The sequence below is a fragment of the Mixophyes fleayi genome, chromosome 8, assembly GCF_038048845.1.
Source record: "Mixophyes fleayi isolate aMixFle1 chromosome 8, aMixFle1.hap1, whole genome shotgun sequence".
NCBI classification, from domain to species: Eukaryota; Metazoa; Chordata; class Amphibia; order Anura; family Limnodynastidae; genus Mixophyes; species Mixophyes fleayi.
Genome location: NC_134409.1, coordinates 133,243,184 through 133,265,311, shown reverse-complemented (window position 1 = coordinate 133,265,311; position 22,128 = coordinate 133,243,184). Strand labels below are relative to the sequence as shown.

Genomic DNA, 22,128 nt, shown 5'->3' with positions numbered 1-22,128 from the left:
GTGCCAATGTTTAGCAAGAACAGAGGCTGAACAAATGACAGGCCGTAAAACTTAAAAACCCTTTATCCGCTGTGTCCTAGATTGCCGCAGCAAATATTTGTCACGCTTTTTTGAGCGGTGTAGGTTATTTAAAGACTTGTCATTCGTTCTACATAGATGTCAATTAAAATTCACTTCCACTCTTCTGAAGAGTCGAACGCCTCTTGGATTGATGCCTTTTGGAGCAGCCCATGTCGTCTTCTGTCCTGTCTTCCATTTGTATTACTGAATCACAAAGTGTTATTTCACAGCAGGCCCTCTTCAGCATACTATTTAGTGTATGACATTTTGGAAGCTCAGTGATTTTGGGAGATCAGTGTTAGGTGTTGTCTTTCACATACTATATTTCTACACTGCTTTTAAAACTGTGAAGGACGTTCGTTCTAAATAAATGAGAAATGTTGCTTGTACAGAAAAATGTCATGTTCTGCAATTGCATAAATAAATAAAATTCGCCCTGGTTAGTTTGCGATGACGGAAAAACAATGTTCTGACACTGAAATCACAGGCAGCGTTATCTGAATAACGTGGCCCCCTTGGACATAGATAACTTGCAACAATGATCAGACTTCACAGGGGGGTGTGCAATTGACCAGATTGTTTGTGAGAAAAACGTGTCCCGCGCACTATTACCGTTACTACAGTAATAGTGTACATTAGTACTGTTAGTACGGTAATTTCAACACTGGATTTTGCTAAAAGATCCAGTTACAGCTCGCGGGCCGTGGTATTCTCACGAACAACGCGGCCATTTGAATTCCCCCCCATAGAATGAAAAGGTTTTAAACTCAATAGAAATAAAAGGTCTCAAATTGTATCCAAATATCTGGCTGTGCGACCGGCAAAATAGATTCAAAACTTAACCAAGCATCAACGGGTTTGATTGAAGACATAACACAAGACTGGACTATTTTTTCAGCTGTTGATATGATAAACTTTCCCCAAAGTCCCTCTGCAGCATGTTGTTATCCGAAGCCTAAGAGCGTTTCGTTACATTTTTTTTTTTTAAACAACGCCGAGGTCAGAAGCAAGAGAACTTAGCTGGATAATTCTGCAGTGGGTATAAGGAGCACCACATGTATTTTCAATTAAGCATTTTTGATGACCAAGAGGCAAGTCTCTGTGTGAACCTCTTCTAGCAGGATAATGATATCTCTACAGGAGGGGAACGAACGTGAATCCTAATTCGTCCCTCCTCCAGAGACAGGAGAGGAAATTATCATATCATTCCAACCCAAGGACAGGCCGCCAACAAGATTACTACACGCTTCCCTGAAGAATATAGGCTATATCTACACTCAGTCTCCGTTCCGATCACACACAGGAAGAAAAAAAAGGAAATCTCAGGAACCCTTTAGAGAAAACAGGAACTTCATCTCACTCTTTTCTCTAGAGTTATCACTCTTAAGGGTTACATGAATTCAGTAATGGTTATTGCTCCAAAGCAACGAAGAGGAAATTAAGAAATGGCTTAATTTATTGAAATATGAACTACATTAAAAGTCTTCAATTACAAGACAGACTATATCATTTCCTGTAAAGGAAATAACTTGCTTCATTTCCTCTAGAACATACATATGTTACAATCCGCTATCTACACAGTCCTTTAGGGAAATATACATTTAATTCCAATAAAAAGTTCCGTGCAGAATTAATCCAGATGAAATTTTTGCCTAAAATAGGGTTGATACATTTATTGTTCTAGAAAAAAAATATACTGTTTCACCTTTTCTTGGTCATCAGTTTAATGCAAGGCTATTATACCATATACTAGAGGCTACTATAACAGTGAAAAATACCACATCTTTGAACATGCTTGCTGTCTGCCCAGAAGGTTCACTGTATGGAATTATTTACAACTAATTTTCTCACGTTTAATTTATGCCATGGAAACTCTACTACTAGAGTGTTGGATCACACGCATATTTAGGGTCCTGTTACGTGAATATAAGTGTTTATAGACATGCTATCCTACAAGTCATTGAAAAAACTAAAATGTGAAACACAAGCGCACTTCTGGTTTCCAGTACCGACGGTCTATGATTCATTTCTGCCAGCTAAGAGAAGCTTTTTGACATTTACTTCAATGCAAGTCAGATATTACTTATGTTCAACTAAAACTGCAATTTTAAAATGTTTTTTTTTTTCTATTCCTTTATGTTTAATTTCATACACCACCATGTTAGGCATCAATCACCAGTATCTGAGAAGACAGAACTAATGGAACTGCCTCAGCTCCGATCTTTCACATCCCCTACTTCCTACTGAAGGAACAGGGTGAGGAAATCCTGGGCTGTTTGGTCACAAATGCCCTCTCTCTCTGCTGTTCTCGCAAGAGCTGGTTTTGTAACTCTCTTGGAAGCAAAATTAGCTGTTGGACAAGGAGCTCCATGATGGCACTCAAGATTCATGAGTCAGAATTTGACTCAATCCCACTTCCAACACCAACATATGGAGTGCAGAAGTTGATTATGGATCTAGAGACAGTTGTACAGTTCAACAGCAGTTTTATTATATTCTAGGTAAGAACCCCAAACAACAAAACATGAAGAAGCATAAGCTGGATTAAGGATGGTAGTGACAGCACTGCATACAATATAAACAGTATTCACACGAGCATAGTGTAACGCAGAGAGAGACACTATACTAACACTCCTAACCCTTAGTAATCTGATCAATACAGTAGCCCTATTTATCTACTTTTCTCCCAACTTTCCCATGTTCTTCTCAGCCAAACCGCCGGATTTACATATTGACATTTTACTGTAAATCATTTCTATAGATGAGAACTACAGTTGGATGCCAGTGAATCTCCATCTGTTGGACAAACGTCCACATTTTGGTATCACTTGTATTTTGATTATACCCTCTTGGGCACACATTGCTCTTGTCCTGCAATTTAGTATTTTCAAAACCCAACAGGTTTTCTGACCCAGGCCTGGCATGAATATTCTTTTGGATTCCAATTCAGATTGATGTTCTTTTTCACCCTCTGACCACCCTACAACCTGAATGATTGTATACAAACTGGTGGGTGGAGGAATGTCCTGGAGGCCAGAGAGTATCAATAGCCTCGCTCCTGTAGTGACTCGCACACAAACATTATATATTGTTTTATTACAATGTCTACAACCTGGATTCACTGCAGACGTGTACCCATCCAATCAGGCGTTGCCCCACTTATCTTGTGTGGAGCGGAGGCAGACCAGCATGTTCTCCCCTTTGGGACTCCAGGCTGTGACATCATAGCCAAGCGCACTCCCAGCCCATTATCAACATGGAGGAGCAGCGCTCGTCACCTTCACAGGTAAGAAGCTGCAGACTACTTCCACTCCACGTCAGCAGCTGAAGCACAGTGAGGGGGGGAGCCACAGTGACAATAAAGACACTGGATGAGTGACATCACCCATTCAGTGGTTAGGCCCCCCTGAACCCTGGTGCCCTAGGCAACTACCTAGGTTAGCCTACTGGTAGTGCCAGTTCTGCCAGTATTAACACCCCATTTATCCTTGATAGTTATGCAGTTACTGGAGCACATTACTTTCTTTTAGGACAAGAATTTGAGGTTCCAAACGCTGAAATACTTTACCTGCAGTTTAATTACTGCTCTTGGGGAGAGAATTCATCAGGAGAAAATGCAGGAGGAGAAGGAGACATCTGTCATTCTCAGCAACCACACATAGAAAAGCAAGTGAAGCCAAACCGGCTGTCTGCTAGCAATGATAAGCAGGACACTGTACTACAGCCAAGCCAACTGTCTAAAATGTAATTGTGTTTCTAGAGCTGTTCTAAAAACAAGAGACAAGTCACCCCACCCCCATTTCTTCCATCACTTGTAGAACAGGGAGACAAAAAAAATAGATTTTCTTACACAGCAGCAAAATTTTGCAAAGATTTCTGTAATAATGATTTACTTCTACTCTAAAATGTTTCCCATTTATTTTTTAACTCCTGGAGAATGGGTTCTTCAATAAAATAGGAATCTTCTTGTGCAATGCGTGTCCACTGGCGCTATAGGTAGATGTGTCATCAGTTGGCTTTAAAGGTAACAATACACATAAAACATATCCCTTAATGAGAAGATTATTTGCAAAAAGTGTTTCGGTTTTTTTCGCTCATAGCTTCTGTAGGGGAAAGAATACAATGGTTTCTAACCTATCAAAATAGACAGCAATGTGGCTTTTAAGTGAAGACCAATAGGCATGTAACAAAAGAGTTTGAAAGGGTAATAGTCTGTGCTTTTAAATCCCCCTTCCCTTCCCCAGAAATGAAATAGTCTTGGTACTCAGCCAGGACTAAAATTAGTTATTTTTTTTACTATAGTGATACAATGTGTAAACACATCTTCATACTGACTGGTAAATACGACAAACAAGTTGGATATATGAATGTATCATGACTGCCTCTATCAGTGTCATACTTACACGATGACATGAGGACAGGTCACTCCTACGAGATCAGCGCACTTACCAATATATTCTGTACTACTGTGAACATTTCGATGGTTACCAATTGTTTTTGTTTCTGCTCATTTAAAATGTAAATGCAGGAAACAAAGATAGAATGCAATAAGGTTCTCAGATCCTAATTAAATGGACCTTGTTGAGTGTAAAGCTCCTTCTAAATAGGTGGTCCACCATAAAATATTTAACCACTTTTGCTACAATAGTACTAATCTGAGGGTTCACTTCAACGGTATACTTGCAATTTGCTCATTTCAACAGGGTCCCGTTACTTACAAATACTGAGGGCCGCTACTTGCAAGCCTTCAAAATGTTTTTCTGACAAAATCGGTAATAGCAATCTGACGCACGGCTTGGAATGACAGACAGCTCCTAATTTGAAGAGCACAAAAGCCCACTGTCACTTCCAACACTGGAGGGGGGAGGGGGAGGGCAGAGGAGAAAACCCCACAGAAGTACTTGGGGGAGAGAGAGGAAAGATACCAACACACAGAGACTAACACAGAGTTGCTAGTAATTGTGCCCCAAATCGCTGGAGCAATTTGCTTTCATTAAAAAAGCAGCAGTAGACGCCATATGCGAAGCGCCGACTATCTTAAGATGCGCGCTGGCGACAACAGCAGCATATGGGCCTGATTTATACTGGGCATGTCACAGACACTCACGTCCCACTTGCGCCAAAGTTTTTAACCATTTATTTTATGCCCAAACGCATTCGTCATTAGGCACCAACAAAACTGCTAAAACCTCTAATACAGCAAAAACAACACCCCCTCTCGGGTATACGCAATATATGCTGAGAGACAAAGAAATCACTAATCACCAAGAGCCAATCACAAGAGGAAGGCTAGAGCCGGGGACTGTCACAATCTGCTATTTGCACCTGCCTCTAACCATACGCAAATAATACAGCTTTCTTAGGTGCATATGCGTCCTGCATCTGTTTGCATTTGTGCAAACACTCCTTAACTGTGCTCTGCCAACATTACAACACCCCCATCAGGCCTGTCGATATGCAAGTGTAAGTGGCACAAGCACGCAAATCTACATAACCATTTACGGCTGTGCCCACTTTTCTGGGCATGCATAGAGCGATTTCACGCAAGATATTATATGCAATCTAGCGTAGTACTCACTCTGCAGGCTTCGGATTTTTTATCCCAACGCGTAAAACAAAGAGAGGTTAAGTGCCACAAATTGCATATTGATCCAACCAAATTGCAATGGGAAAAAAGTGCTTAGTGGGGCAACATGATCCAGTCACACATCAATGTTGGTCTGTGGGGTCAGAGTGTTGGTCAAAAATATCAGGATAATGAAAATAAGTTTTGCAGGAACTGTGTTAAGGGGTGGTGATCAGATAAATAAGCTTATTGAGGTAAAGAAGATTGTTTTGGGAATTTGATGGAGTGCTCAGGAAAGGACTGAAGGTTTGGAGACCAGGGGAAAGTCTTGTTGCACAAGGGAATGTCATCGCTGACCGCTTATCAGTGAAAGCCATTTTGACTTGGTTTGTTTCTTCAGGCTGCTATGATGTATAATTCTGCATACTTTCTACTGTGTTATACGACTGCCATGCCAACCACAGTAACATGACAGATGGTATAGTGAGCAGAGAGGCTTAGGGATGTCCCTCTGAGCTCTGTCTACTGTGAAATCTTCCCCTTCCTCCTCTGCTTTCACATGACCTGCTGAGAGCCAGCCTGTGTCTGTGATAATGGCAGCTGTATTTTGTAAGCTTCAGAGAGATTTTAAAAAAGGAGACACTGATTTGTACAAGGACACCCAGGATAAGGGATTAAAATGCCATTTAAAGAAAGAAAACATCTAAAAACCTTCTATGTGGGATTGCTGCTTTAAACTCCATTTACAGTCACACCATATGTACCATTATTATTTCCAAAAACTTGATTCCAGTATCATATAGTTAAGAAATTGCAGAAGAAATACAAGTACCTAAATGCCATAAGACAGACTATTTTTCATATTGCATATGACCATTTAATAAACTCCTTCCTCCCACTTACAGAAATTAAGGAACATAATATGAATTAACATTCCAAAACGTATAGAATGACTGCATTAAGCTGTATTACGCTTAATTAACAACCCTTTTTAAAAGCTGTTTTTCTCACTTTCCCTGAAAACAGCGAGTGCTTGTATCTGAGGAGGAGTAAGGGTTGTTTGTCCCGCAAAGCCAAGCGCTGGAAAGAAAGGGATAGGGGAGGGGGGAAGGAGACCGAGAAGAGAATAGAATAAGGATTAAGAGAAGCTTTATGGTTGTGACTATAGAAACAGGAAATGTCAAGGTCTGTGTACATTCCACAAATAAAAGTGAAATTATATAAAAGCAACAGCTAATAAAAAGAATGTGTACTATGTGTTCCCAGCTTTCATTTATAGGAATAAAAAAAAAATCCACAAAAAGGTTGGTGTTTTTTTTTTTTTTTGACAGAATTAAGCTTTATTGCAGCATTATAGGAAGCGCTGTTGATATTTTTCATTTCCCATTGTTGCCGAATAGTCATTTTCCACGGTTTACAGACCTAATAAACACACTTCTGTTTTCTTGGGTTAAGAACAAAGTAACTTACAAAATCCGTATGTCGTTCAACATGCGGCTCGGAAGTTGTCCACATAGAAGACACGGAATGCCCCAAGGTACTCCTAATAGATGGAGCGTAACAGGGTTCTCAGCTCGAATTTAAAAAGATAACTCCACCCACAACTAAAAATGATTTGTTACCAGTGTATAGTTCCCCCCCACCTTTAGCTCCAGAATATGGTTCAGGTTGCTTACCCTCACTTATAAAGCCCTCTTTAACGCCTCCCCCTCCTAAATCTCTGACCTTGTCAAGAAAAACTCCCCTACTGGGGACTACTTTGAATGACTTTCGCCTCTCCTCCTCACCTACCACCACCTCACACTCCCAGCTTCAGGACTTTGCTTGAGCTGTTCCACATATTTGGAACTCCCTGCACCACCCAATCAGACTCGCCTCCAGCCTTGAATCTTTAAAGCGATCCCTCAAATCTCACTTTTTCACACTTGTCTACCCCTCTCTCCATCCGAGGACAATTCCCTCCTCTCGTTTTGCTAAACCCAAATAGTCCCCAATTTTATGGTGTCTGAAGGTTCTATGGTGTCTGAAGGTTCTATGGTGTCTGAAGGTTCTATGGTGTCTGAAGGTTTGATTTACAGATTCTATTGTTGCTCTTGTCCCTTACTTATCCATAGTTTTCGATTTGTTTTTTGTTGACTGTGCAGCGCTGCGGCTTCTGTGGCGCCAGATGAGAAGGAAAACTTTATAGGATACAATTTGTAAGAATTTATACAATCACTGCAATTATGCGGAACTTAATAAATGACTCTTACTATTAATATTGTTTAAGCAAAAATTATTTTAGTTTTGCCGTTATTAAAATCACAGTATTCATTTTCTTTTGTCTAAGTTTAATGTTCCTGAAACACACACAAAAAAAAAATCACCAAGAAGCTGCAGTAAAAACCCATTTCGATTAGCTGTAGAGGATGCAGACAGTCTTTAAAAAAATGTTGGGACACATAAAAGGTAACAAGCGGGGCCATTGTGTTTTCTAAACAGGAGCAACAATTACTTTTTATATTCGCTGATTCTACAGCACCATTCGTTCTCAGCTCCGAAGTCAGAAGACTGGATGGAGGTTGAAGCTTTTTTATCATACAATAAAATAGTCATGAAAAAAAGAAAAAAATGTTTTTCATACAGACTTGATGTGGGGTTTTTTGTACATGGATGTTACACCTATTTTTCTTATTTCCATTCTCTATATAATAGCAATTAACAAAGCTGTAACTGACTGTACAACAACAAGAAAATAAAACCTGTGAAAAAGCCTAAAGTCTGTAAAACAAATGCGTTTTACAGACTTTAGGCTTTTTCACAGGTTTTATTTTCTTGTTGTTGTACAGAACAACGATCTAAAAATATAAAGATCAAAGGGAACAATACATTTGAAATAATAGATTAAAAAATATATATATATTGTTTGTTTTCTGTAATTGTTTTAATGATTCATTGGTATCAGTCAGTAAAACTATAAGCTTTTGGTTTTGTAAGACTTTCATCCCAACATGTCTTTGTTCTGTATTACTCCACTCCACACTGAGTGCTGCACTCTTACCTTCTTCTCAATGCTGGCCAGCTGCTCCCTGTGGAAAGCATCCAGTTTTTTAAGCTCTTCCTCTTTCCGTTTGAGTTCCTTGGCCTAAGAGAGTAGACACAAAATTGTAAAATATCACGAAGATCATATATATATATATATGGAATAACTTAAGTGCTCATGCTTAAGAAAATATGTCCACAATGTTCCTTTTCCCCCCCTGGCAGCTAGTTGTCATGTTAGGAAGGAGGTGCTTCTCTATCTTACATCATTCTACATCAACATAGTGAGCATGACAGGCTTGCAGACTTTCTCTGCACCATGTGAATTGGTAGACTCATAGAGAGCAGAGCCAGTGATGCTTCACCAGCTCCACTAATTGAAATTTCAACTGTTTGACCTACATCAAATCTTATTAGAGTGGGGAGGCAGTACACTAATTCTTATTGTTGCTATTGATTTGTAATGTTACACAGAGCCGGACAATGGGAACAACCGAACAAAATCAATAATATGAAAGCGAAGGGTAGATATGGGTTTGCTCGTAAGAGAGCTTACAATCTAGTGAGAAAAGCACACAACAAAAAACAGAAAAGCAAGTATAGCTCAGAGTGGAGAGTGGGACAATTGAAAGGTTGCACGTTGGGGAGGTCCTGTAGGCAGAAGCGAGAGGTGGCTACAACAGAAGACGTACGGGTCTAGAGGCAGATCTAAGAGTGTGAAAGGCAGAGTAATTCAAGATGATGGGTTGAGATGTATGAAGGGGTTGTGGTGTTGAGGGCTGAGTAATTTGAATTAGATTCTGTAGGATATACAAGTCTTTTGGTGAAGAGCAAAGCAGAGGGCAACAGGACAGCAATGGTGTTAGTGTCGGTGGCGGAAATTTGAGGGGAGGTGATATCATCCATGTAAAAGTAGCATAGAGACAATCAGCAAAACAAGATAGTAGAGAAGAGGAGAGGAGGAGAGGTCGGGGACGAGAGATAAATTTGGATGCCATCAGCACAGAGGTGGTACTGGAGGCCAAATGAGTTAATTAGTTCCTCAAGAGAAGAAAGTGAGAAAAGCAGATGGTCAAGAAGAGAGCATTGTGGAACCCCAACAGTGGGAGTTCTCTGGATGTGCCAGAGGTAAAGATGTTGAAGGAGCGGTTGGATTGGCAGCCAGGGAACCATAAAAGAATTGTGTCTTAAAGAACAACAGAATAAAAGATGTGCAGCAGCAGAGGGTTATTAATATTTTTAAAAAGCGGCAGAGAGGTCCAGGAGAATGAGTATGGAGAAGACTCCGTTGCAAGTGGATTTGCTAATCTCAGTGGCGGAAGCCTGATTGCAGAGTCGAGAAAAGAGTGAGAAGGGAGAAAGCAATATAGGCAGTTGAAGACAAGTTGCTCAAGGAGTTTGGAGGTAAAGAGAAGGAGAAACTAGGGTGGTTGATGGAGAGACTATTTCAAAAGATGGTTAATTTAATTTATACTTGTATAATTTGTTATTATGTTAAATTTGTTTTTGTGAGATTTGTATGCTGACTGTTAGGCTCTGCAGAGTTTGTGGAGCCTTACAAATAAATGATGAAGATGGACAGACTGACTCAGAGACAGTGGAATTATGGGGCAATAAGAAAAAGGAAGTCCCTTCATCAAGCACCTTGTAACTGCTACTAGCTTTGCTTCCAGAGATAGAATAAGCACACTCTTTATAAACCCAACTCTAGATATTTCCAAAAGACAAATGCAAAGCTAGAATAAAAATGAGACTTTAATAAAAATGTTTAAAAAAAAAAAAATTGAGCTAAGCAAGATACATTTCTCTACCTTTCTGAAAAAAATATTCTACATCGGTAAAATCTCTCATAACGACGTCACAAAGATGCTTTATGGCAAAGACCTACACCACGGGCTTGAACTTTTTAAAACTATAAAAGCATTGGGGTATACAGGGCTGTCGTCAAAAAGCGATGAAGAAGCCTGGACGGAAGTTATCCCGGTGGGCCAAGAGATGTCATTAATAGGCTGGCAGGGGTCGTTTGGAAGAAAGATTACATCCTAAGGCTGACTGCTACCCAGTTCTTCCCAGGAGCTGCCTGGAATGGGTAAACTGGGACACTTCATGAAGTTTAGGCTGAGCGTATCTGGCAAGGAAAAAAGGCCCTGTCTGGATTGCCGTATTGTAAATGTCAGCTTCATCTGACGCTCAATGAGCCTGACACAGGCTCTTGCAGAAAATCCTGGAGGCGAGGGACGCTTGGATAGAAACGGACCCGAATAAAGATCATTTCGGCTATGGGATGCCGTTACAAATTCAAGTCAGGATGAGGGTGACTGAGGCCATCCCAAAATTGGATGGTTTGAAGTATGAGTACTGAAGATGCATTGTTGCAGACACTCTCTTTCTATACCGTTCTTTACAAACATAGGACATTTGTCAACAGTGTCTACATTCGCTTATGTGATGTTTTAAAGGCGCAAACACAGTTTTACCATGAGGTAAATTAAACTCTGCAATAAAGTTTCACTTATTCTGCATTATTTTATATTGGCATACTTAATTTCTCATGTTTGCAGATTACTGGAGTCTAAAGTTTTTTTCTGCCCTCCAAATGACTAATATATTGGCTTGTACATTCACCCGTTAACCAGTGCTGCATTTTGTTTTTCAATCGTTTACTCCGAAAAGCCCAAATTACAAGTTTTTCAGCTATTGAGATGCGAGAGCTGGTTATGCGTACGGCCATAGCAAACGCACTGCTGGAATCTACCTCCAGTGATTGGTGAGGATTTAAAGAGTAACTTTAATCAAATTATTGACAGATAAGCTACAATTATTTTTTAAAAAAATGTACGTTGCTTTTTTTTCTAGAACTTGATTATTGGTTTGTCAAATACTACACCATGAGCGCCCTTTTTTCCCACCCATATTTTTCATTTTCAAAGACAGTATATTCAATATTAGACCGTACCTAAAAACTGTCAGAATTTAGACGGGACATTTCCTATTTGAGGGGGTCTGTCCAGGCATCCCAATTGTTACAATGTCAGGAGGTATGTCCCATTTGCCAACACAATGCGCAGTCACTTGTGGGATGCCCTGTGCATCTGTGGCTACCATGACCCCTCCAGCTCTGTATTACAGAACCAGCAAATCTATTACATTCGCCACTTTACATTCCAGAACAGAACACATCAACACAATACATGATGTCACATGACTGGGCCTAGTTGTTTGTTTTTTAATTTATACGGGCAAATGTGCTGCAACAATGGGCAGAATGGTTTGTGTTCCCCTTAAACAAACAGCATCAGGGATCTGAAATGCCCGGAGCGCCCAACTTTTAATAAATAAAATGCCGCGTCCACATGGATACATGGCAAAATGATTTAAAAAGTCAACTTTAAAATTTGTGCTAACAAGGGATCTCAGCTGTTTTACTCAGCGACAAAGAGAGGCAGACAGTGCTTAACCTTCCCTGCTACTAGCAGCCTTGATTGGGAGGAAGTTAAAATTGCTGCAGAATTTAATGACTACTACGTATGCAAAAACTCATTAGGGAGAGCGACCTGTGATCTGTGGATGGCAGGCTCTAACCAATAGGAAGGTTACTCACGGTAATCGCTGGCTGGTGCCAATAAGGTTTTTAAAAGGGTGTTAACGACCAGCACCAGCAATTAACAACCTTTCATTTTAGGAAGCTCATCTCCCTTTCATTATTTTTCTCTTAACCACTTAGACGATTTATCCATGTAAAGGTTTTATAAGTGGTCAGGCTGCTTATTAATGTGTGAATATGGGTAGTTTTCTGTTTGATGCTTTTTGTTTCATTGTGATGCTTTCTTTTTTTTTTATTGTCTGCAGAGGGGGAAAAAATGAAGAAAAAGAAAAGATAATATAAAATACTTTGCAACACTTTGATATCCAGATGCCGTCTCTAATGTGTTTAGTTCCGATGGCAGTCTGGTTTCCCTGCCCGGATTGTCATCCGGCCTACAGAGCTTAATCAATCAGAGGAAGTAAATTGGGAGGGACACAACCTTTAGATCAACTCCAGTCCTCAGGATCCCCTAGCAGTACATGTTTTCCATATCTCCTTGCTGGAGCACAGGTGTATTCATTACTGACTGACACAGTGTAGCAGGTGGTATAATTATTTCACTGGTCACTTGGCAATCCTGCACTGTTAGTGGATCCTGAGGACTGGAGTTGAGAAACACTGCTTTAGATAAAGAACGTGAGGATGGGTTAAGGTGTACCCATTGCCTAGAAACAATACAGGAAGCCATTTTTTAATCATAATGCAGCAATCACTAGGAATAGAGACTGATTACAGGTTCAGGCCGCCCTGGCTAATACACTCTTGGTGCCCCCTTTGCCGCCAGGCCAATACGCAGTTGGTAAACACAAATTTGTCCTTGAGTTCAAATCTGGCTTCCTTCACCCCCTCCCCACCCAATTTTTTTCCCATGTTTTAGAAACTCAGATTCATTTGGTTTCTTAAAAGGGTCACAGCAATCTTTGTCACTCAGGCCTGAACGGAGGGTGAAGATGTGAAGGAGGAGGGGGCTATCACTCCTGCGCTTGTTGCCATACTGGTCTCTCCTACTCGCTTATCTTCAAGGACCCGCACGAGGATGACTCATTGTCCTTACCATGGAAACACAACAAGATTAAACCTTACTACATTTTACTTTCATGTTTTCTTTTAACAATAGAGAACTCTATTCTCCTATATTTTAAAATGAATTCTAGTTTATACCTATCCCTGTCACAAATCCCTAGGCTGAAGCCTAGTCAGCCTACTGGGTAATCTGGCCTTGACTAGGAGCCAGTTGACACAAAGCGATTTATGTTTCGAGGATGTCACTGGTTCCAAGGCTGCGTTCTCTTAGGCCAAATACTGGTCCCGCCTGCAAAACACCAGCCTCCACCATGTTGGCGACAAGTACACTTTAAAAAGGAACCTTTTCTATGTGAAAGAGGGGAAGGCGGAGGGTGGTAAGAGAAGGAAATTAAATAGACCACAGTTTCCACAAACAATTCCAACACGGTGACAATAGGACAAGTGAAATAAGCATGAACACGAGCCAAAACAGTGCTTACCCGTTCATCCAAATCCGCAGGCTTTGCAAAATGAAATAGGGTAGTGGGAGGGTGGGTGGAGGAAGGTGGAGGGGGAGAGAGAGAAAGAAAAAAATGTCAGTGATTTATTGAGTTTCTGCGGTATAAATCTCTGCGTGCACCAAGTGTAGAAGAAGCTTAAGGAACGGAGAACATTAGAGCAGCGAGCGGTGACTGTTGTATAAAGCCTCTAACATTGGGGGCACAGATAGGAGGAGAACAGGTTGTACAAAGTCTCAAAGAACGTTGCATTAAAACCGCAGGTGCCGGACGCTGCCGGGGGAAACAAATAAAAAAAAAAAAAACTTTTACACATCAGCGACCTGGATTTATTTCACAATTTCTTTTTCATTGCGTCCCAAATTTTTTATCTTGCCCTTTTATCTAAAAGGGAAACACAAGTAAAAAAAAGGTGTATAAATTACATTTACTGAAGTCCAAGAGATTAAAAAAAAAAAAAAATAGAAAAAGAAAAGGGCTGGTGGAGACTGGGGGGAAATATATTCATAATCAAACCTAGAAATTATAAAAATAAGGACAGAAATATTAGACCGGGAAGGGCCTCAGATACAGCATTTGACAGAGTTCACTGTGGAGAATTTGTACAGCGGTTAGACCTTTCACACGGGGTTAAACATCTATTTCTCCACCAGCGCTGCTGTCCAAAATTGCTAATCGAAGCGTAACGACAAAAAAAACAAAACTGAATAAACCACTTAAACATTTAATGAACAAACACAAATCTTAATATATCTAGAAGAAAGGAAAGTAGATGACTTTCTTTATTTATACCCAGTAAAAAAAATAAAAAAAGTTACAGATGAGAAAAGAAGCAGGGGTATAGGGATTTTGTGCAGTGTGCGAACACTGCCATGCATTTATTTTGGTGCCATGTGCTGCTGGACATCACCGCAATGCCGGGCTACGCACATTGCTGTAATATACTCATATGCTCATTTTTTTAAACCCTCTGAAAAGGTGTTGCCCCTAGCAACCAATGAGATTCTAGTAATCACTGTTCTAGAATGTAGAGGATAAATGATAGCTAGAATCTGATTGGTCGCAATGGGCAACACCTCCACGTTTGCATTTTAGAAGGATTGATAAATCCCCTTTTAATTCCTTTTTTTCATCCTTGTTATAGTGCAGTGTGCAAATTCGTTTTAGTGGTCCCTTCTTACAAATATATAATGAAAAGTTATAGCAATTATATGTCAATTTTACAATGAAGAAATTTGTGCTTTGTGAATATAATTCTCCTCTTCAAAAATAAGACACACAGACTAAAGTAGAGAACCCGTAAAGACGAATAACCTGCCGGTCTGGTCTGCAATTATTGCTCATGAGCATGAGCTAAGCATATTGACAGCAGATTACTTTACCCGGCTGCAGCCATCACGAACATGAAGCACAACAAGTAAGGAAAGAGAGAGGAATACAAAACAAAAACAAACAAAAAAAAAATTAGAGGGTGAGAATAGTCTGGGATGTCACAACGATGCATGCAAGCAGAAAATGTTGTAAATATTATTTAGGTAGCAGACGCATTATACTGACAGATGCACGAAGCTTTTCTCCTGGCGTCAATAGAACCAAAGAGTAAATGTAAAAACATTATCGATGTACCTTTCTCTCTCTATAGAAAAAAATAAAATAAAATTATATATATATATATATATACACACACATATATATATATATATACACACACACACACATATATATATACACACACATATATATATACACACACACATATATATATACACACACATATATATATATATATATATATATATATACACACACACATATATATATATATATATATATATATATATATATATATATATATATATATATATATATATATATATATATATACATATATATATATATATATATATATATATATATACATATACACACATACATACATACATACATACATACACACGCATTCATACATGCACACATATATATATATATATATATATATATATATATACACAGTGGTGGAAGTGGCGGGTATACCACCACTTCTACTGCCGTCATTGTGACACTATCATGTTTCAGTCACTTACATTATATATATACAGTGATGGAAGTTGGGGGTATACAGGGTATGTCATACCATCATCATTTATTTATATAGCGCCAACATATTCCTTAGCGCTTTACAATTGGGGACAAACATAGTAAACTAATAAACAAACTGGGTAAAACAGACAAAGAGGTGAGAGGGCCCTGCTTGCAAGCTTACAATCTATGGGACAATGGGAGTTTGACACGAGGCTAAGGCTAATTTTGCATTTCAGCCCAGCCAGGCTGCAAAGGTAAAAGTGACTCATAGGCTAAATGATCCCGTAACACAACAATGTTGGTCAGGGGGTAGTTGTCTTCTGTGAAATTGTGTAACGTGTGGTAATAGGGTAAGGTAGTGAGGTTAAGAGGGGTTGAGGAATATTATAAGCTTGTCTGAAGAAGTAGGTTTTCAGAGAACGTTTGAAAGTTTGTAGACCAGAGGAGAGTCTTATTGTGCGAGGGAGAGAATACCATAAAGTGGGTGCAGCCCGAAAAAAAGTCCTGTACCCGGGAATGGGAGGATGTAATACCATCACTTCTCCTACTGCCATCACTGTAACACTACCACATTCCAGTCACTTACATTTTCCATAGCTCCACTTCTAAATTTCCACTTCGACCACCGGATAGAACTACAAATCCTGCAACTGGGATTCCATTACATCATGGAATTATTAGTGAATACCAGTTATTTCTGAACAACAACAAATACAGCCCCAATCTTTGTTTCATGAAATCGCTGTTATTTGGCATAATAAAATTGAATTAAAATGGGGGTTTTTTTTGGAATAACATACCTACAAGGAAACCTGGGAGATTGTTATGACATTTAGTGAAGTATAAAACATATCTAATATCTGAAATCTGGCCAAGTTAATTGATACCCAAGTAAAGGGCTTGATCAGAATGTGCGAGACGAGTGTTGCACGGAGGAAGAGAAATGACAAATTTTGCAATTAAACATATGATATCCAGTGTAAAACAGAGTTTCTCCAATGGCGTACACAATTATGCATAAGCATTGCAAATCCTTAAACACCATTATGCTTCACCTAGTCTAGCATGCTGTCATCTAATTACCTCCGGGGGCTCCTGGCAGTGAAGAGGTTACAGGGACAGTAGATTAAACATGGTTACCCATTTGCACACCTTTTCTGCATTAGCATATCTGTGGAGTCCCTGGCTATCACAATTCATAATCCTTCCCACCTTTACACTCCATTGAGACAATCTGTAGTAACAGAAGCAGCTCTTCCACCAGCACCCCCTCCGCCTCTCCCACCCAGACCGTCTCTCCCTCGCTAATTCTCCGCTCGAGCCCGTGAAGCGCAAAATTACAGACATTTCAAATTAAAGAAAGAGGAAAAAAGGAAAAGAACCTTATCAAATCAACATTAGCATCATCTGAGTGTTTAAAAGGCAGTAAGGCAATGACATAATACAGGCTGTGTTATGCAAAGTGGCACGAGTTAAAAGGAGGTAAATGGGGAAAAAAATTCTCATTGCTTTAACCTCTGGATCTCCAACTATTGTAGAACTGCAAAACCCAGCATGCCCTGCTAACAGCTGGAGAGCCGCATAGTTGGCCAACGCTACCTTACGTTCCAAAAACAATTGGTCAATGTGGCCGTAGGTGTTCGCAGCTTTGTCTAAGTAACTGGATAAATTGCGTTGTTACTGAGTCCTGTCAGCGCAGTTCAAAGATGGCTCACACAGTACAAAAACATTTATTCTACCACCAGATCTTCCGAAATGCTTGATAATAATCCTATAGATATTAGATCAGATCATTATCTGACCTGTCTTAGGGCTCATATATGCTGCAAGTTCAGGTCGGTTAATGGCAGTGTGCGTGGCCAGTGTGGACCATAGAGCTTACATTTCAATCCCATTACAACAACAAAGATTTCCAAAATAACCTCAGACAACAAAACGCTGAATGTTTTATCTTATCTACTGCTCCTAGTTGGGGTTTAAAGGCTTGATAATATAATGTGTTAATAATTAACACTTGTAGTAAACTTTTGCTCTGTGTGCAAAAAAGGCCAACGCTGCCTTGACGAGGCGATAAAACGTCAAACAAAATGTAGGACGCACGGCTGGAAACGATGCTTAGATAAAACGTATCTATTCATGTGACAGATAATGGTGCTCAGATAATAGGCGTTTATCGTCTCCCAATAACTGGATGCACAGAACAGAAGCTCTAAACGGTGCAACGTGAGAGCTCCCCGTGTATTCTGAACCTCCCTGCCCCCTCTGAACCCTTGCTCTGCATCCCCCCCATGTACTGTGCACCCTCCATCTGCACTGTATACCCCCACTCTGCACCCTCCTTCCAAGCAGGGCCTTCTCATCTCTTCGTCTGTTTTACCCAGTTTGTTTATTAGTTTACCATGTCTGTCCCCAATTGTAAAGCGCTACGGAATATGTTGGCGCTATATAAATAAATGATGATGATGATGATGATGATGATCCTCCTCTGCATCCCTCCCCCTATACATACCCCTCTGCATCCCCCGCAACTCTGCAATCTCCTCTGTACTCCCCCCCCCCCACCCCTCCCCCCGATCTGCACCACACCCCTGCCCCCTGACACCCCCCCCACTCTGCATATATCACTGTGGTTAACATCGCTGCCTCACAGCACTGAGGTCAAGCATTCAATTCCTGACCATGGCCTTATCTGTGTGGAGTTTGTATGTTCTCCCCGTGTTTGCGTGGGTTCTGGTTTCCTCCCACGCTCCAAAAACATACTGGTTTTCAGCCTGTTTTCCCCAAACACCCACCAATCTGTTAAAACTTGGTGCACAGACATCAGCAGGGACTATATATCGGACACTCATTAGCTAAACACTATGTACTTCATGTATTTGTACAATATTTACATATATTATTGTGTGGGTGAACGGCGGGTACTCCAGTATCTGAGAGCAGTTTAGTTCAAGACACATTGGGGGTTATTCACTAAAATAGGTGCAAAAATAGCCCAGGGTAGAAAACGCACAACCAATCACATGAGCCACGCTGATAACTAGAGTACGACTAAAGCGTCAGCCTACGGCTCCCGCCCCCCCTCCCCCATACTCTCTGGCCCACAGTGCATTCTGCTAGAGGTCAGATATTGCCCCTTCAAAGCTCGTCCTCTGTATAAAAGGGGGTAAATCAGCTGCAGATGTGCTCATGGTTTGATACAAAGAGAGACAAGGCAGGCAAACCAAAAGAAAGTGTGTCTTATGATTAATTGCCCTTTTTAAATTGCAATTATGTCATTCAACAGAACCCATGAACATTAATTTACAATTTGCTGAGTGAATAATTGAATAATTACCAGCTCCTCGAGTGCAGTCCACACTCTGAGTGTTAAAAAATAAAACAAAGAAAAGGTTGGGGGATTTTTTTTGGTTTATTTTTAAAGGGTGAAAATTGCCTGCTGATTTTCTCTGCTTCGTTGGGTACGGATTCTTTACAAAGGATGGCTCGGAAGGCGGAGAGACGGATCAGCTTTGTGCAAATGAAGAAATAACATATGAAATAATAAGAAAGACAAACAGGAGGCAACTAGTTCCACCGACGAATCCGTTTTATTGCGGAGTTCTGAAAAAGCCTGTAAAGCTGCACAGTGGTTAGCATTGCTGTGGTCATGGGTTTGAATCCAACCAGGGCCCTATCTGTGTGGAGTTTGTATGTTCTCCTCGTGTTTACGTGGGTTCACTCTGGGTGCTCCGGTTTCCTCCTACTCCATAAACATAGTTGGAGAGGATTTGGGACAGCTCCAGTGACTTCAAACGTTTGGAATGGGTCTACGCTGGCCTAGCCCCTCCCACTTCACATAGGTCTACACGTGGGCACAAACTGACTGAGCTGACATACTCTGTGCTGCTGTAAATATTCTAATGCTCTGCCGCACTCACTTCATCTCCTGTTTGTCCGCGTGTACCCAGTTTTGAAAAAAAATGATTGCAATAGGTACACTGACCCTAGATAAATGCACCTATATAATGAATTAGTGAAATTGAAAGAATTTTAGGAATAAATTAAAAAAACATAGTTCTGCTTTACAGACCAGAAATTGTTTATCATTATTGAATGCCCCATTTAGAGATCTCGCAAGATAAGTGTTTTGTTTTATAAAACCAAGTGAGACATTTCATCTTTCTATTAGAGATCATATCCCCTGGCGCTTCTGCAATGGTTACATTAGCGATTTTATGTTCGTTTTACTAGAATTTACCATCTTTGCGGTGGTGCTCCATTTTTCGGAGCGCAGCAAGTTCTATTTTCGGCGAATACCACGGATACGCGCATTAGGAAATTCTAACATTGAGCTCCCAATGTTCGTAACGTGACATTTAAAGCACAAAAACACATCCGTGAGTTTGAGGCCTAACACGGAATGATGTATTTTACCGGTACAAGCTGCTTTCACTTAGCGAAGGCACTAAACACGGATGATGATAAAAGCCAGCAGCATTTAATAGGCAGTCAGGGATGTCAGTAAGTCGCACTGTCCTAGTCTGATGTAGTCGTCGCTCTCCAGCCTGTCATTAACTCTCAGCAGTTTGTGCTTTTCTCACCATTTAAAAGCAAAAAAAACAACTACAGCTAAAATAAATGTCGCTTCTAGAGAAAAGTGCAGATATACAAATGCATATGTAAACCCAATAGCTCACACCTTGACGGCATTTGAATGACCGCTAAAACTTATACAACAAGTTTTTATTTTTTGTGGGGAGGTTTTTTGTGGTTTTCATTTGTGTTTTTTTAGAGTAGGAGGGTTTAAACACAACATTCTCAAAAAAACAAACAAACATAAATACAAGTTATATGAGATGTTTGCAACACAAATTATCTAAGTGGACTTTTCAGGAACTCGTTAGGACTAGCTGCGTTTGAGCTAATCTGAGTTCCATCGACGACCTGTTCTATTTAGGCCACAGAATGTGGGTCACTGCGAGTGTCCTTAAACTGGGGAACCGTTGGTAGATTTATTCATCCTCGAACGATCTTTGAGAGGCTCAATTTCTTCTCCAAAACACAGAAGTTCCACCCGGACTCGCCCAGAAATCGGGCTCACTGGGCGTCATTTTTGCTCACACCTCTGTGAGCAGAAATTAGCGTGATCTGGCCCTATTCCAGGTGACACGAGCATCGCGCACCAGTATCTGAATAGTTACTCCAGAATTCGCCATATATAATAGACGTGAGTGAACTGAATTCTCCCAAGAATAGAATCTGGGAACTTTCTTAGGTTGTATAGAATCCATATCTTGCTATACAAAGGACAACAGAGGATAAGCTTGGTCACTAGTATGAATACAGCGCTGTATTAGAAGACCTTGGTAAATTATGAAATAATCAAAAACAGAATGTGTTGTAATTCCACCTCCCTTACCAGTAAGTGCACCTGTCTAATCCTGGAGACCTTTTGCCTTTAAACGGTATTCGTTCAATAACTGCAGTTACAAGATTTAGGAATGATCCAAGATTGTGGAGATGTCAAGTAATCTGAGTGGGCAGCTATCACCCCATCAAGACCATCTTGTGGATTCAAGGGAAACACAGATAACCGAAAAGAAATGCTAAAAATATACCGAAGATAGGAGAAAACTTGTCACAGCAGCGGCTTTGGAGAAAGAAACTAGCAAGGCGACTGTAGAATCTGCACAGTCCAAATATCTAGCTGGAGATGACAATCATAACGAATACGATTAAATGACACATTAGTGGACTAATTATTATGAATGTATTAAAGATCCTTCTGGGAGATAGCAAGTGTGTTTTACACTTTCCCCCCTGGGAGAGCTTGACGTCTGTCAGTACTGTGTTTTACCAGGATAATCTCGGAGGAGACACAGTGACTGGTGAAGGATCATTAGCAGCTCAGAAACCCTTGCGGTATTGGCATGCGGTACATGAGCCAAACGGCGAGAGACGCAGGTGACGTCTTTTGCGTACAAGTTATAGCAGAACATGGAGAGACGTTCAAAGACACATTAACGGGATAGAACCAAGGAAAACATGGCTCAGCGACAACCCTAGAGGGGGTATGCTGGGACTTGTAGTTCCACAGCAGACCCACAGAGTCCCTAAGCCTGCACCTAGACAAAACACAGCGTGGCCTCTTTGTAACACCAGCTTAGAACACGGGCCAAAAACTGGCGTTAGAGCAACGGTGACATTACACAAAGGGAGAAATATAATGGAATATACATTAATGTACATTTACACAGAATAAACCTGTTAGTTAGAGAAGGAGAACTGCAAAAACTTATTGATATTTTTAT

At 40.4% G+C, this 22,128-nt stretch overlaps 1 protein-coding gene across 3 annotated transcripts in view; it reads right to left on the bottom strand.

The window, feature by feature from the left end:
- CHCHD6 (coiled-coil-helix-coiled-coil-helix domain containing 6) overlaps positions 1-22,128 on the bottom strand; it is a 135,734-nt gene that overhangs the window by 81,465 nt on the left and 32,141 nt on the right. For 2 of the 3 annotated variants that reach the window (XM_075183642.1, XM_075183640.1), the window contains exons 5-6: positions 13,739-13,759; positions 8,667-8,750 (exon numbers count right to left, since the gene is read on the bottom strand). In XM_075183642.1, the coding sequence (XP_075039743.1) occupies positions 8,667-8,750; positions 13,739-13,759 (105 nt within the window). The remainder of the gene's footprint in view (positions 1-8,666; positions 8,751-13,738; positions 13,760-22,128) is intronic. The other variant, XM_075183641.1, reaches the window with a different exon arrangement.